General features: G+C 37.8%; 1 protein-coding gene across 2 annotated transcripts in view; it reads left to right on the top strand.

The window, feature by feature from the left end:
* Positions 1–13682, top strand: part of GRID1 (glutamate ionotropic receptor delta type subunit 1) — a 525483-nt gene that overhangs the window by 394609 nt on the left and 117192 nt on the right. For both annotated transcript variants that reach the window (XM_039381152.1, XM_039381151.1), the window contains exon 6: positions 10717–10890. In XM_039381152.1, the coding sequence (XP_039237086.1) occupies positions 10717–10890 (174 nt within the window). The remainder of the gene's footprint in view (positions 1–10716; positions 10891–13682) is intronic.

The following is a 13682-nucleotide window of genomic DNA, read 5'->3' as shown; positions in this document are numbered from 1 at the left end:
TACAAATCCTTGCAAAAGCAAACAACTCTTCCAAACAATGACATGCTTAGCTGTGTCTCCAGAATAGTCCAAAACATTTTATTACCTGGGTTGGGAGTTGCCAATGACTAGCATTTTGGACCCTATGAAAGACCTGCAAGAACATATCTAGTCTTCTGCTTGTACAATTTTTGTTTGTGCCTTTAATTGTTGAAGTGACAGATGTGTGTTGCTGCTTCTTTTGGCATGACTGGCACAGTTGTAGACACCCCCCATTTTTTGGATATTTATTTCCTGTCTTTTTTTCCTAGTTTCCCTTCCTATTTTTATTTTTCTCTTTTCTTTCTCTTTCATACCTGGCATCAAGTATCTCTCTTGGTTCCTTGAGACATTTTTCATTCTCCCTTTCTCTTTTTCTGCCTTTTCTAAGAAAATTCTGTGCCTTCCCCAGGGCACATATCTGTGGGAGAGGCACAAGAGCACTACTTGAAACTGAGTTTGTATGTGGTTGTACCAGGAACAGAACTCTAAGGGCCTGTGTCTGCTTCTTTATTAGTAGCAGCAGTAGATCTGGAGTATAAATAGCATTAGGGACCACATTTCTCTGGTTGTGGAACATTTAATGGTTTTGAAATTTTCTGCATTCCAAGGATAGAGAAAAGATAAAATATACTACTCTGCAAAACTGTAATATGGACCAAAACAGACAGTCAAATTAAAAAGAGTATTTTATTCCCTCATATTAATAAATGTAGTTTTAATTCTAATTTTCTAAACATTCATTATTTTTATGTGAAAATCAGTATGAAAAGCAATGAACTACTCTTCATGGAAGAGAAATGGGTACTGAATTTGACTGATAGTTCAATTGAGAGTTGTTCCACTCTTATCTCATCCTTCCTTTAATTTCTTTTTCAACAAACTTCCACCACTATTCAGAAGTTTAATTGAAAGCTGTAAGACATGGAAAGACAAAGCAGAAAACTATTGATTATATAGGAGATTATTTTTCATGAAAGGCCAGTAGGGATGAAGAGAGGGCAACATAATGTCGCATGCCCTAACCATATGTTTCTGCTCTGAACTTAGGGAGAGGTGAGGGACAAACCTTGTTCAATAGCTGCCTGGAAATACACAAAAGAAAGAAAGACTGAGAAAGACATTCTTTTGGAAGTGTATTTTCTTTCTTTTTAAAGAAATGCCCCAGAGAAAAGAAATTAAAATGAAGGTTTTAATTTTCCTGGCATTTGAAAAAGTAATGTTGGGATACAGACAGGGCTTCACAATTTCCTGTGATTGACAGCATTATCCCTACGTGTTTAAAAAGTTTAAGTCAGCCATCATTTCAGATTTCATTATGGCTAAGGAAGAATGGGCTGAGAAATCCAGAAGATAATTAGTGTGAAAGTGATTATGACATGGTAGCATCCGCTGTTTGGAGAAGAGGAAGAGGTGGGAAAAGGTCAATGGGGATAATAGGAATCAATAAAAAGACTTCACAACTTTAGGAAACCAGTAACGCTTTTGGAAAGATAATACAGTAAGTAAAGGATGGCAAAAGAACTGTGGAATTCTGTGGAGATGAAGGCATAACAAGGCATAGTTGTGGTTCCAATGGGTTAACTTTACAGAACTTGAAATCAGAGGTGAATTCTAAAGAAAAAGTGTTGAGAAGACAAAGGGAGGAGTGTAAAGGTGTAACAAAGTAAGTGATTATAAAATGAGGCTGTGGTTCAAAATGAGTCATACCACGTATCATAAAAAGCAACCAGAAAACATTTAGGTGTAGCAGAAGATAAAGGAAAGTATAAAGCGATTACTTGATGGGAAAATGAGGTTTTGATGGTTTTAATGAGTTCCTTCATGCTGACTTTGTAGAAACTATTAATTATAACCAGACTTAAAAACATATTGTAGTAGACCCAGTTTATTCAGAAAAATCTGAGGCACTTCACGAGATGCAATTCAGTAGAGAAGTGCTGAGTATTTGTAGCCTCATTTGTGGCTACAAAATAAGGTATAGCTGGTGAGCATCTGCAGGAGCAACTTAGAATCCTTGTGGATAAAAAGCAGAATGACAATCAATGCTGTTGTGGTCTTGCTAAGGAAGCAAATGTAGCATTCAGATGTGTCACCAGAAACATTCTTTGTAAGATAAAGGAGGCAATTATTTCACTGTATTTAACATCAGTTTGGCCTTGTTGGAACAGTGTGGCAAGTTTTGGGCAAGACACTTTAAAACGAAACAAGAGAATGCAGAACAATACTGAAAATCTAGAGGAGAGCACCTGGTATGATGAGAGCTCAGTAAAATATGACCCATATGAAAAGGCTGAAAATCTTAGGTTTGATTCTTGTGAAACTCAAGATGGAGAAGGGTATAGCAGTACAAATAAAACAAAATTCTTATCACATGTTCACTCTGGAAAGATAAAGGAAATGCAATTTAGTCTTCAGCAGTAAAAATGAGATCTAGTATTGGAATATGGTTTATGATCTAAATATGATAGTATATAGGAACAACTCCCCTGGTTACCTTCTTTCATCTCATCATCTGTCTCTCTTCACACCTGGTTCTGCTATTGTTTTTTATTCTTTGTTTTTCAGCGTCCTACTCACATTATGTAAGTCTGCTAAATATTTTCACATGTCAGTATGGAAAGACAAATACAACTGTATTTTGAATGCCACTGGGTATTTTCTGATCTGCACCTTCTGTTCTAGATCTTTTCACATAACATTTTTCAATACGGTTTATGACAGTGACAGTTTATACAAAAAGTCACTGCATATACTTCTTATCAAATCATTTATTCAATGCTTTCGGTGGCACACATAAATGTATGGGAACCGTGACTCGCATTTGATTTCCAGCCATCATGGAACTCCATCCTTCTCTGTCTACTACTGAGTAAGCTGGAACGATTGTGTTTGATTAGATTCTGTCAGCCAAATCCACCCTTGGGGCCGCCTCAGTGATTTGACTTAGCCAGGGATGAACCTAGCATCATATTTCTTGATATCAGTCATTTGTAATGGGGGATTATATTGTAATTGTATGTAGTTTTGATAGAAGAATGCCTAGTAATGGATTACTACCACTTTCAGTGCTTTAAAAAATAGATTTAATTGTAAGGTGTAAAGAATAAGTCTGAAAGCTAAAGATTAAAGCTTTTACTTGACTGCAGTGTTCATTTGCTGCTTTTCCATTGTATCGATTCTTGTTGCTTCAAATCAATCCACATCAGATAAGATACAAAGGAGAATTTGTTATTAACACAAATTACCTTTTATAGTCTTAAAATCACCACATTCTCTACCATATGGATTAACAAATGCTGAAATTCAGACAATACTCCCTTTCATCACATTAGTTCCTTACCATCCAAATGATCAGGTACTCTCTAGAAAGGAGTGTACTATGGAGTACAGAAGTCCTCCCTGTAAGCCAAGTACCAACCCCTGTGGGTATTTGTCACTGCACACCAGTTTGGGAAGGGAGGAGATGTTCACAGGGACTGCCCAGTGGGTGACTGTATCTCTGAATTTCACAGCTCAACATACAGTTTAATGCTATGCAACCTTGACTCTAAGGTTGAATAGGGGCTCATTTCTTTATTGCTTAGAAAAACTTGTACTGTCATTTGTCCCATTTAAAAGCAAAGCAAGAAAAATCAACCAGGCAAGCCTATGCTGCAGCATCGTGGGGTGGATAGCAGGGAGGGAAGTTGTATTTGTAATGGCCCTTGCAAGTTCAAAGATTTTTTTTTTTTAATGGATAGAATGTGATAAACCAGTTAATCTTGTACTAACCTGAGCTTAATAAATAAAGCTTTTAAAAAGTCATCAATAGCTTTTCCAGTGCTAACCATAAATACATTTGTGGTAGTTTACTTTGGCTGAACAAACCCACTACAACATTTAAAAAAAAAAAGTCAGGGACCAGTTTGTTATTGGTGAACATCTGTTTTCAATAAGAAATCTGAAACAAATATCATGAGGCTGTAGAAATAGAGTGTTATACAGATTCAAAATTTGTAGGAAAGCAAAGTATTCGGTATTTAGAAGACAACAGAAATTCTTGTAAGCTTCAATTAAAAAATAAAAGTAAATTCACATTAACACCCAGAAGAGGATGCTTTTGAATATTTTCTCTTTTCAATCCACAGAAAAGATCCCAATTTGGAAAAGTTGGAGTCAGTAAGCAGAGAGAAATTACTATAGCAATTGCAGCTGTAAAGTATTTGGTTAAATTCTTCCCAGCTATGATGATACTTCTCAGAAAAGCCCTTGTAGTTGAGGAGGGGAAGGGAAAAATAGAGTAGAAAGAAATTTCTTGGAGTTTTTTGTGGCAAAAGTAATAAAAATATTTGGAAATATAGCAAGAGTACACATTCCATCAGTGGCAAGAAGCCTTAGATAGAAAGTGCTAAGGGATTTGGAGAACCCTGAGCCATGTGGAGATGATATTGTCCTCATCACTTGAATACAAGTCAAAAATTTTAGACAGCAGTTGACCTTATTCTTCCTGTTTGGACAGATGATACTTTCCAAATGATGCTGGTGGTTTTGCCAGCAGACTAAGTTGTAGGTCTCCAGCTGACTGATAAAACTTTCCCAAATTTTGCCTAGGTGATCAGTCAGAACACAGTGCAAAAAAATGGCTATTGATGCTTTTTCCTTTTCCTTCTGAACATTTTCTCAAAGCATGTTTCTGCTAATATTTTTCTGGATTCAGGCTCAATTCTCTTATTTCTGCTGTTTTAATAGGTCTCTCTTCACCGCTGTTTCACTGCCTGTAGAAGGCAGTTTGCTCTATGAGGGACTAGAAAATGCCCCATCATCTCTTTCCTGGGGTGACATATTTCTTACTTTCCATTTTTATCCTGCAGCTTCATTGCTTCTGCCAGTATTTGTTTTCTTTCCTTTCACCACATCAGACGGGCCCAGTATGTCCGTAATTACTCATCCTCTTGATTTGAGAAACAAATGGCTTCTCAACTGTCATCTGGGCACTTCTTTATTATTTTTCTCTATAAAATATTTTTAAAAGTTGAGAGAAAGGAGCGGAAAATAGAATAGTAATTATCAGATAAAGTCTATCTCAGCAAGCTACTTTTTTCCCTAGGGGTAGCATGTAGGAAGGTGTTAGATAATGAATGATGAGCCAAGTTTTCCTGGCACATGGCTTGTAGAGCGATATTAGGAAAACTTCTGACTTCGGAAGAAAAATCCCTTATGAATACAGTGTTTGTTCTTCACTTTTACTTGGATACTTTTTTTCTAGAAATGTCTATTTTAAATGCATTTCGGGTTGTAAACAGTTAGGCCCTGTGCAAATTTGCCTGTGAAAAATGTTATGGCCTGATTTTTACTTGGGTAGAGCCAGGACTGGTAGATAGACTGGAATTGTTTCTTAGGATTTCTCTTCATATGAAAGTGCCTAATATTTTTTTTTCTTCCATTTTAAAGCATCAGTATGTGTAATGGTATTTGTGTTTACTTTGACAACCAAAAGTTAGTAAATCTTTAACACTTCCCAGGATCTTTTCTTGGAAAAAAGCAGACTTTTAAATGATCACTTACTAATGCAAGTGGGGCAGGCTTCTAAGATATTTTAAAATTAAACAAAAATGAACAGGGTAAAAAAGTAAAAAAATTGAATAAAAATACAAGCAACACACTGTGAAAATTTCTTAACCTTTAGAAAATGACATATTTCAATGCAAAATATAACAATTTACAATTGCAATTTATTCCAATTGTATTCCAGGTACTCTATATTTATTACTTGCCTAAGGAAATCTTGCTTCCTTCCTTTTGGCAGCTATCTTTGACACTGCAGAATTTGTATCTTACTTATTTATTTTCACAAAAAAATCTATGTGTGTTTTTTTGTTCATTTGTTTGGGGTTTTTTTTGTTTATTTGTTTGTTTAGTTTTGGTTTTTTTTTCCTTATATATGATTGAAAGATATACATATACATATGAAAGTGTACTGCATGTATACCTGCATCATGCTCAAAAAAATTAGGGTTTAGAATTGATCTGGAGTATTAGTCAGCGAGGAGCAAGGTTACAGATGAATTTTGATGAGTTGTTTTATCAGTGAATTCCACTCTAAAATTAATGGATTTTTTTTTTCATTTTTGTCCAACTTTTGCTAACTATCATTTTGTGTGCTTGTTTTTTATTATTTTTCCCCCGAGAGAATTAATTTTTTGTATGGAATAATATTCTGTTAAATCAGGGATTTTTTACTGCGTAGGTACTCGCCATGATCTGAGAAAGACATCTGGACACCCAGTGCAGAGCCCTTATATCTAGAAATAGAGCTAATTCAATTACATTATAGACACAACCCTGTAGGGAATTTTAGGAGCATTGGGTAAAAAGAAGAGAAGTGAGGTAATGTTGGATGTATGGGAGGACAATGAGGATGAGAGTAGGACAGGTGGTCATGCAGACTTGTATTAGAATGCTTTCTGTGGTTTGAAAAATGGACAGTGCCCTTTCCTTAAAGAATTAATCTTTATGGATATATCTGTGTCTGTTCATGTGGGATGCAGAGAAGCCAGCATAATGTAAATGTTGAATAAATCTATGTGCAGGGTAAGCTGTGGTGATTTTTTTTAAAATAATTAATTGAATGATGTTTTCTGGATTTTCAATTAGTGTCCCTTTTCAGATGCAAATAGTGTATTGAGGGGAGTTAGAATAAACCAACAAACAGCATTGATACTACTGGAAAAAGTCCACATATAAATCTGTAACTTGTCTCCATGAGCATTCCTGTCCTCATTGCCTTTCAGTTTAATCCTCTAGTTTTCTCAGGGATGTGCTTTCTGGAAATACGTTTTGGTTGTTTAAATTATTAATTTCATTAAAATTTATCATTTTCTGTCATCACCTCTAGGAAAATAAAGACTGTAATGTGAAACATAATTGTCTCATTTTGCAATTTGTGTTATGATAGTTGAGCACAACTAGAGCGGATTTAAATATTCCCCTGAGGAGTATGACTAAATATTGCACACTAATTGAAGTTCTTTGTGTGCAGATAAATAAACAGATAAACGAATTCCCCAAATAAACAATATTTATGTGCAAATAAATAGATAATGCCACAAAAAATTGTTATTAATATGCCACGTGAACAAAAATACAGTGTTTAAAGGAATACCTTTTAAGCATTGAGTCAGGTGGTAAGAACTACTATTAGCCTGGGTGAATAGTCAGTTGTACACTTATGTCTGCCTACCAAAATATTTAAGTGCTCCCTACTATGTTGGGAATAGGTAAAGTCTTTCCCTTACTAAAAGAAAAAGTGAGGATAAGAATACTTAGATATGAGAGCATCTTTTGTCGCCGGGTAAAATGTTCTCCCTCCACGCTCATTCAAGAAATTCAATATTTACAGGCTTTAGGGCAAACTACTCTTATATGTGCCAGGCAATAGAGGGTTGGGCTCCCTAACCTTGCACAAAGCATATCCCTGAAACAAGCAGAACGCACCACCTGCATTAAGTAAATATTTACCCTATAGTGCAGTAGCAACATCATGGGATCATAGAAACCAAAAAGTGGGCATTTGATACAGAATTTTTCAAGGAGTATTTGCCTGGCCCAACCGGCTGATAAGCTCTACTTCATTCACGCATGGTATAAATGGTAATAACTGAGTGCTGGGTAATGATCCAAGAACGAAATTGGAAATTTGGGATGCATTTGTTTGGGGGGGGGGAAAACCCTCTCGGACCAAATTAAATAATTTGCTCAGTTTCACAGTGTAAAGAAATTTTTTGTGTCATTTGCAGGAAGGAAACACATTACTTTTAAACAAATAAGTAGATGAATAGATTTTAATTGTAAGATCAGTGAGAAATCTGTTTTCCCTTTTGACTACAAGTCTTAGAACTACTTTTTGGATATATGTTGCTATTCTGTTGGGTGTAAAAGTAAGAACAAACTTCACATGTACTTCTTTTTCCTTTTTTTCGACTTTCTATGACTTTATTTTTTTTTTCTTTTTCCCTGTATTTATCTCAGTTGGGACACAGGTGACCTTTCTGCATGTGACATTTAAGATTTCACGTGTTACTAAGCCAGGACTGTAAGTTTTCTGGAAACAAGCCTGCAGGGCCTTCCAGTGCCAGGCAAGAGGAAGGGATGCACATTCCCCCTCTGGGGAGTCCACAGCAAGGCCCGTGCAGGATGGCTGTGACCTGCTCTCCTCTGCAGTCAGGCACTCAGTCTTGCTTTCCCTGCTCCTGGACCTGCTTAAGTGCCCTGGGATGCTGCCTGTGGCTGTACCACCCTGTGCACTGGCTTGGGAATGCCCAGAGTTGCCTTTAGTGTTTAAAGCAGCAGCTCTAAAACACAGACATAAGCCTTTTGTTCACAGCACTTTCAACAGGAACCTTTTTTCACCATGCTTTTACATTTCTAAAAAGGCCCCCAATTTCTAAAAGAAATGGATTGTTTGCTTAAATAAATATCCATCAGCTGAAAAAAATTACAGGAGCTTTGTTCCCCTTAGCATTATGTGGTGAACTGAGGCATTGAAGGATTTAGCTACTTTCAGCTGGTTACACAGAAAAAGGTGGCACTTTCAGGGTTAGATTTAGCCAAATTTAGGTTCTGAAATTCCCACTAGAGACTCCCATTTTTCTTTGGCTGTATAGTGACATGGCTTTTATATTCAGGACTCACTTGGTGCCTACAGCTAAGCGGGAAGAACCTGGGTTAATGTGCCTATCATGACTGATCTCTTTTATTACCTTACTTCTGGAAACCCCATGGAGGAATCAGTTCTGATCTGCTACAGACAGGCTTAAAAGTCTCAGGTGAAGCATTTTGACACAGGTTATGAGATATCTTTGAAAGGCTGTGTATCACTTGGAGAGGACACAAAATGTGTTTGGTGTGAGCTGAACTGAAGGTTTGGATGATTTGTGATTCCTTATTTTTTTTGCTGTTTCCAGCCACTCGGTCTGAGTGTGCATGCCAAGGGATGCAGCCTAGGAGGTTATGAGCTAAAGCTGTGCCATAAAACTATCTCTCCCTCAGACTGCAACTTAGACATGGCAGGTGGTTTTAACACCCCCCAACCCCACAGAAGAGAAATCCAAGGCAGCAGCCTGGAGGAATCCGTAGAGCTTGTGGATCTGCTTCAGTATCTTGCTGCAAGGCTACAGGTGCTGCCCAGCATTTTCTATTAAGCTTCAAAATCTTTTCTTTTATAAGAATATATTTATTTTCTTATTTACTGTTTTCATACCACGCCAGTTGGTCTGTCATTAATGCAATGAATTTCACCTTCTGCAAAGTTAAAAATTCATGCTCCTAAAAAATGATGGGAAACTGGCAAAGAAGGACTAACCTGAGTCAAAGCTACAGTACTAGTCAACCGTAACAAGTAATTATAATAACCCTATGGTCATTTCACTCACAGCTTGACAGAGAAAATGGCAAGAAAACAAAACAATTTTTTCTTGAATTTTAGATGTCTGGGGCCAGGTTCACTTCTGCTGATGACACCTCTCAAGGTGTGGTCCCTGCTGACTAAGTGCAGCAACAGGAATAATTTGCAGTCCCCTGCCCTGCAGGGGGCTGAGACAGCCCTGTACAAGCTGGGCACTGTGCAGCTGGGACAGACCCCCTGTGCTGGAGATGGGCTGATGTGAATTCCAGACACTGCTGGTGGCTGTGGTGAGGAGCTGGGATGTAAAGCAGGTGCTTGGGGGATGAGTGCAGACAGCAAAGCCACTGTCTGTGTTTCCTCTCAGTGAACTCTTGCCGGGAGGAAAACATCACAAGCTGCACCTTTGATATGATTTCGGGATCTGCTAAGCCGGTGATTTTCAAACTATATATCCTGGGGTAAAAAAAGAGGTTTTGGTTTTGTGTGTTTCTTCAAATACAAAATATGTGAAGCATGTAGCTGAGTTGGCTTCAGTCACCATTGATGAGTACCATTCATGCAGGCTCTGTCCCAGGATGGATTAGGAGGCTGAGGCATGTGAAGGTCTACAAAGAAACTTTAGAAAGTGCAAAGCCTGGAATGAAGAGCAACCTGTCCTTTAGATGTCCTTGTATCTCATCCCAATTTATTCTGTGTGCAGAAACTGGTGTTCCTGAATGTGTCAAATCCTTCCATGAAGTTTCTCCTATTTTTGTTTCCTATTACAGACAACCTCAAAAGGCTTCCTCAAGTCATTATCAGGATTAGTCTGTAGAAATGATCTACTGTTCTTATGGGAAAAATGCTTACTTGTAGCGTTGTTCAAGGTGTAAGGGCCATATTTCCTGAAGACTGTTATATTTTCCAATTGTTATTTTGTCCTGAGGATATAGTGAGGTTCTAGTCTGTTAAACAAGAATTCTTTCTATATAAATTTGGTTTCAAGGCTCTTGGTTTTTTCTATTTAGAAACCTATTGAGACCATCTTGGTGCTTTTCTATGAGGAAAACCCTTTTCTATGCAGAATTTTAGTATTGCCAAGATAGATGGTACTGTGTTAGGCTGTTCTCTTTCGTTTCAGATGATGTATAAAGAAATAGCATTTTTGGTTTTAAGCACAAAATGGTAACACTTAGCCTAGACTAAGCATGTGCCTCTGTAAATGTTTTTCTCCTATTGTCTTTTTTTTAAAACATTTATCCAATAATAAAAGGAGGATATAAAATGTCTGGACAAATATATATGTTTCTAAAAGACTGTATCTCCATTCACAGGAAATCACCGATAATGAAATATTAGAGTTGGTACATAGTGCTCTGGGGAGGATGACAGTGATCCGGCAGATTTTCCCTCTCTCAAGGGACAACAACCAGAGGTGCATGAGGAACAATCACCGAGTGTCGTCCCTGCTGTGCGACCCACAGGAAGGCTACCTTCAGATGCTGCAGGTCAGTAGCTGTACCCAGTAGAAAAGCCCATCTCAGAAATTTGACATGGGGTAGTTTTCTGTGACTGTATTAACTCAGGAAAGATAAAATGAGTACATTTGAGATAAATCTGAGGATGTAACCTGTGGTCAACTTTTCCGGACTTAATTATTTATTTCCTGGGACCAAGTGCTTTAGGTGTGATGTTATGTCCATGAAGTACCAGCGAGTGGTTGCACTAACTCAGAGCTGATTTTTTTCATATCTCATTCTCTTAAGAATATTTTCTATTTGAAAAATATCATACTGTCATAGTCTTGTGGTATTACTCCTTGATTATTATGTTTATGCTTATTAGACATCTGCTGTGAAAGAGTTAATCTGAGAGGATAACAGAACTCTGATAGGTATTGAGCTGTGGAGCATTTCATATTTAGTTAAATGGACTGAATCCAGCTGATGTATTCAATCTGTCCCGTCTCAATAGTCTCAGAAGTCTCCAGCAGTTGATAATTGACTAAGCATGTAAAATATGCACTAGTAGTTCAAGTTCCAGATTTTGGTAACAGATTTGACTCTGATGTAAGCAGCATCTTGAAATTTCTTGGCAATTTATCCCAGATATCAGAATTTTTCTTGCTATAATTTAAATATAATTCAAAGTGCTATTTCCAAGGCTAGTACAATAATTTAGAAACAAAGGCCTTGACTTTCAATGGGGACTCCATGGGTTTTGGTTTACTTTAGACACAATTAAGGATCTTGTTTGTGTCACTGTTGAAGGTGTTGGATAAAGCTATAAACTTGATTGAAAATTTAGTCTTAAGCTGAGATGAATTGAGTGAGGACACATTGGTTGAGCCTGTGGGTTGACAGATGTGGGTATTGTGTGGTAGAGTGAGCCTAGAAGGAGCTTGATTAGGCTGTGGGGAGGGGGTTGTTGGCAGTCTGGGCTGCTGCAGCCTGGTCAGGAAGGTGGTGAGGAGTCCTTAAAGAGGGAATTCATGTCCTGGCTTGGAAGAGCTTCTGAAGAGCAAGGTGTGAGGCTTATGGAAAACCATGAGAGGCAGGACACTGTCAGGAAGCAAAGTGGGTCAAGATTTTCCAAGAAACATGGGTAGGGATGTTCATTTTACTTACTTGTGTCCTACTAAAAAATTGTAGCTGCAGAGGCTGAAATCCTTTAAGGGAGGGATAAGGACCTTTCCTCCTTGAAGAGAACCTCTGCTGGCTCAGGTTCTGTCCTAGTTGTGGCAAAGGTTGGGAAATGCCAATCACACATCCTGTAGTTCTGAGCACTGGTGTATTCTTTCTGTACAAGTGAAAGTCTGTGCCTGTCTTGGCTCAGAAAGAGAAGATATTTTTGATCTTTGTTAGTAACTCTGAGGTATGCTGTAATGAGAACAAGGGCTGCTCATTTCAGAGGATCAAAGCAATTTCCAGTATGATGAAAAAATTATCTATGCTGCACCAACAAATCACTCATTGGGGAACAATCTTCCATTACAGCAGGATTTTGACTATTACTGCCTATGCTGGTTTATGCATAATCTAATTCAGAGACTCATCTGAAGGGCTCCGACAGGCCTCTGAGCAAGTTCTTATTTGCTAATGTATTAGCTGGTTTGCTAGCACAAACAGCCTTATGTCCTGTTACAAAATTTCTTTGATAAGAACCCTTTTAAAAGGACCCTCTTCCTGCTGATTCCCAAATGTGGGTTTTGAGAAGCAAAACATTCTCAGTTCCTGTTTTCCAGAAATATTTATACCATCTTAGAAACTGTCTTTAAGAGAATGGTATGGTAATGTTATGCTTTGCCCATTAACAACTTCTCTATGAACCTTGAATAAAGAGATGCAAAGAAGTGCAGAGGTAAAACGTTTGCCTTTTGGAAGCTGAATCCACAGCATTCACGTCCAGTCTCACTGGCATGAAAGATGAAGGCCACATGTGAGAACTCTCAAATTAGCTACCCCCAGTATATCTTGTGCTATCTTGAAGTGTCTACAGATTGAATACAGGATGCTTTTATGCTGTGCAGTTGTACCTGAAGTGCTCCAGAGCTGCATTTTTTCATAGGCTTTGCCAAAACATCTTACGTAACACCTTGTGGATGTGCAGCTCATATTAATTTCTGAGTATGACTGACATGTTATTAATGGTCCTGTAATTCAGGTACTTCCAATTTTCTGTTTCCTTTCTTCTTGCTTAAAAAATAGTTTTGACCTTTTGCTGTACAGAAGTACATCACTAAATTACCCCTGTTGCCAGAGGCTGCAGTAGCTCCAAGCTCCATGTCAGGCTGCATGAATCCACCAGAGGCAGTGACCGCCTGCCAGCTCTGAGTCTTTGTGTTGCTTTGAAGTAGTTTGATTAACACCACAGTTTGGAAATCCCTGGCTCATTCTCCCTTGGGCAGTCTCATATCAATAATTGTTTGTTGTCAAGGTAACTTACCAGCTATTGTTGGTTAATTATTTATTTAATGACTTTGAAGAAGAATAAGCTAATCTCTGTCAGCCTCTAGCTGTAATATTTTTATAGGGGAGAATTTAGCATTTTTAACGAGCTAGTAAAGAAGGAAACATGTATGTCATAGATTATTAACTTTGTTCTGGCTAAATTAATGAAAATCTTTTTGGAATGATTTTGCTCTCTGTGTCTTTAGTACCATATCCTGGAAAGTTGTTTTTCAGTGGGTGATCATCCTGGTTTGGCATTCTGACAAGGCGTTTAAAGATCAGGCTGTTCTGCAAGCTCATCCAAAAACTCATCTGTTCTGAATGCTTTGTGGAAATCCAATCTTATTCCA

The sequence above is a fragment of the Pipra filicauda genome, unplaced genomic scaffold (genome assembly GCF_003945595.2).
Source record: "Pipra filicauda isolate LSUMZ 115617 unplaced genomic scaffold, ASM394559v2 scaffold214_size1419223_pilon, whole genome shotgun sequence".
Taxonomy (NCBI): domain Eukaryota; kingdom Metazoa; phylum Chordata; class Aves; order Passeriformes; family Pipridae; genus Pipra; species Pipra filicauda.
The sequence above is the reverse complement of the archived record's forward strand: the minus strand, read 5'-3'. Positions and strand labels throughout refer to the sequence as shown.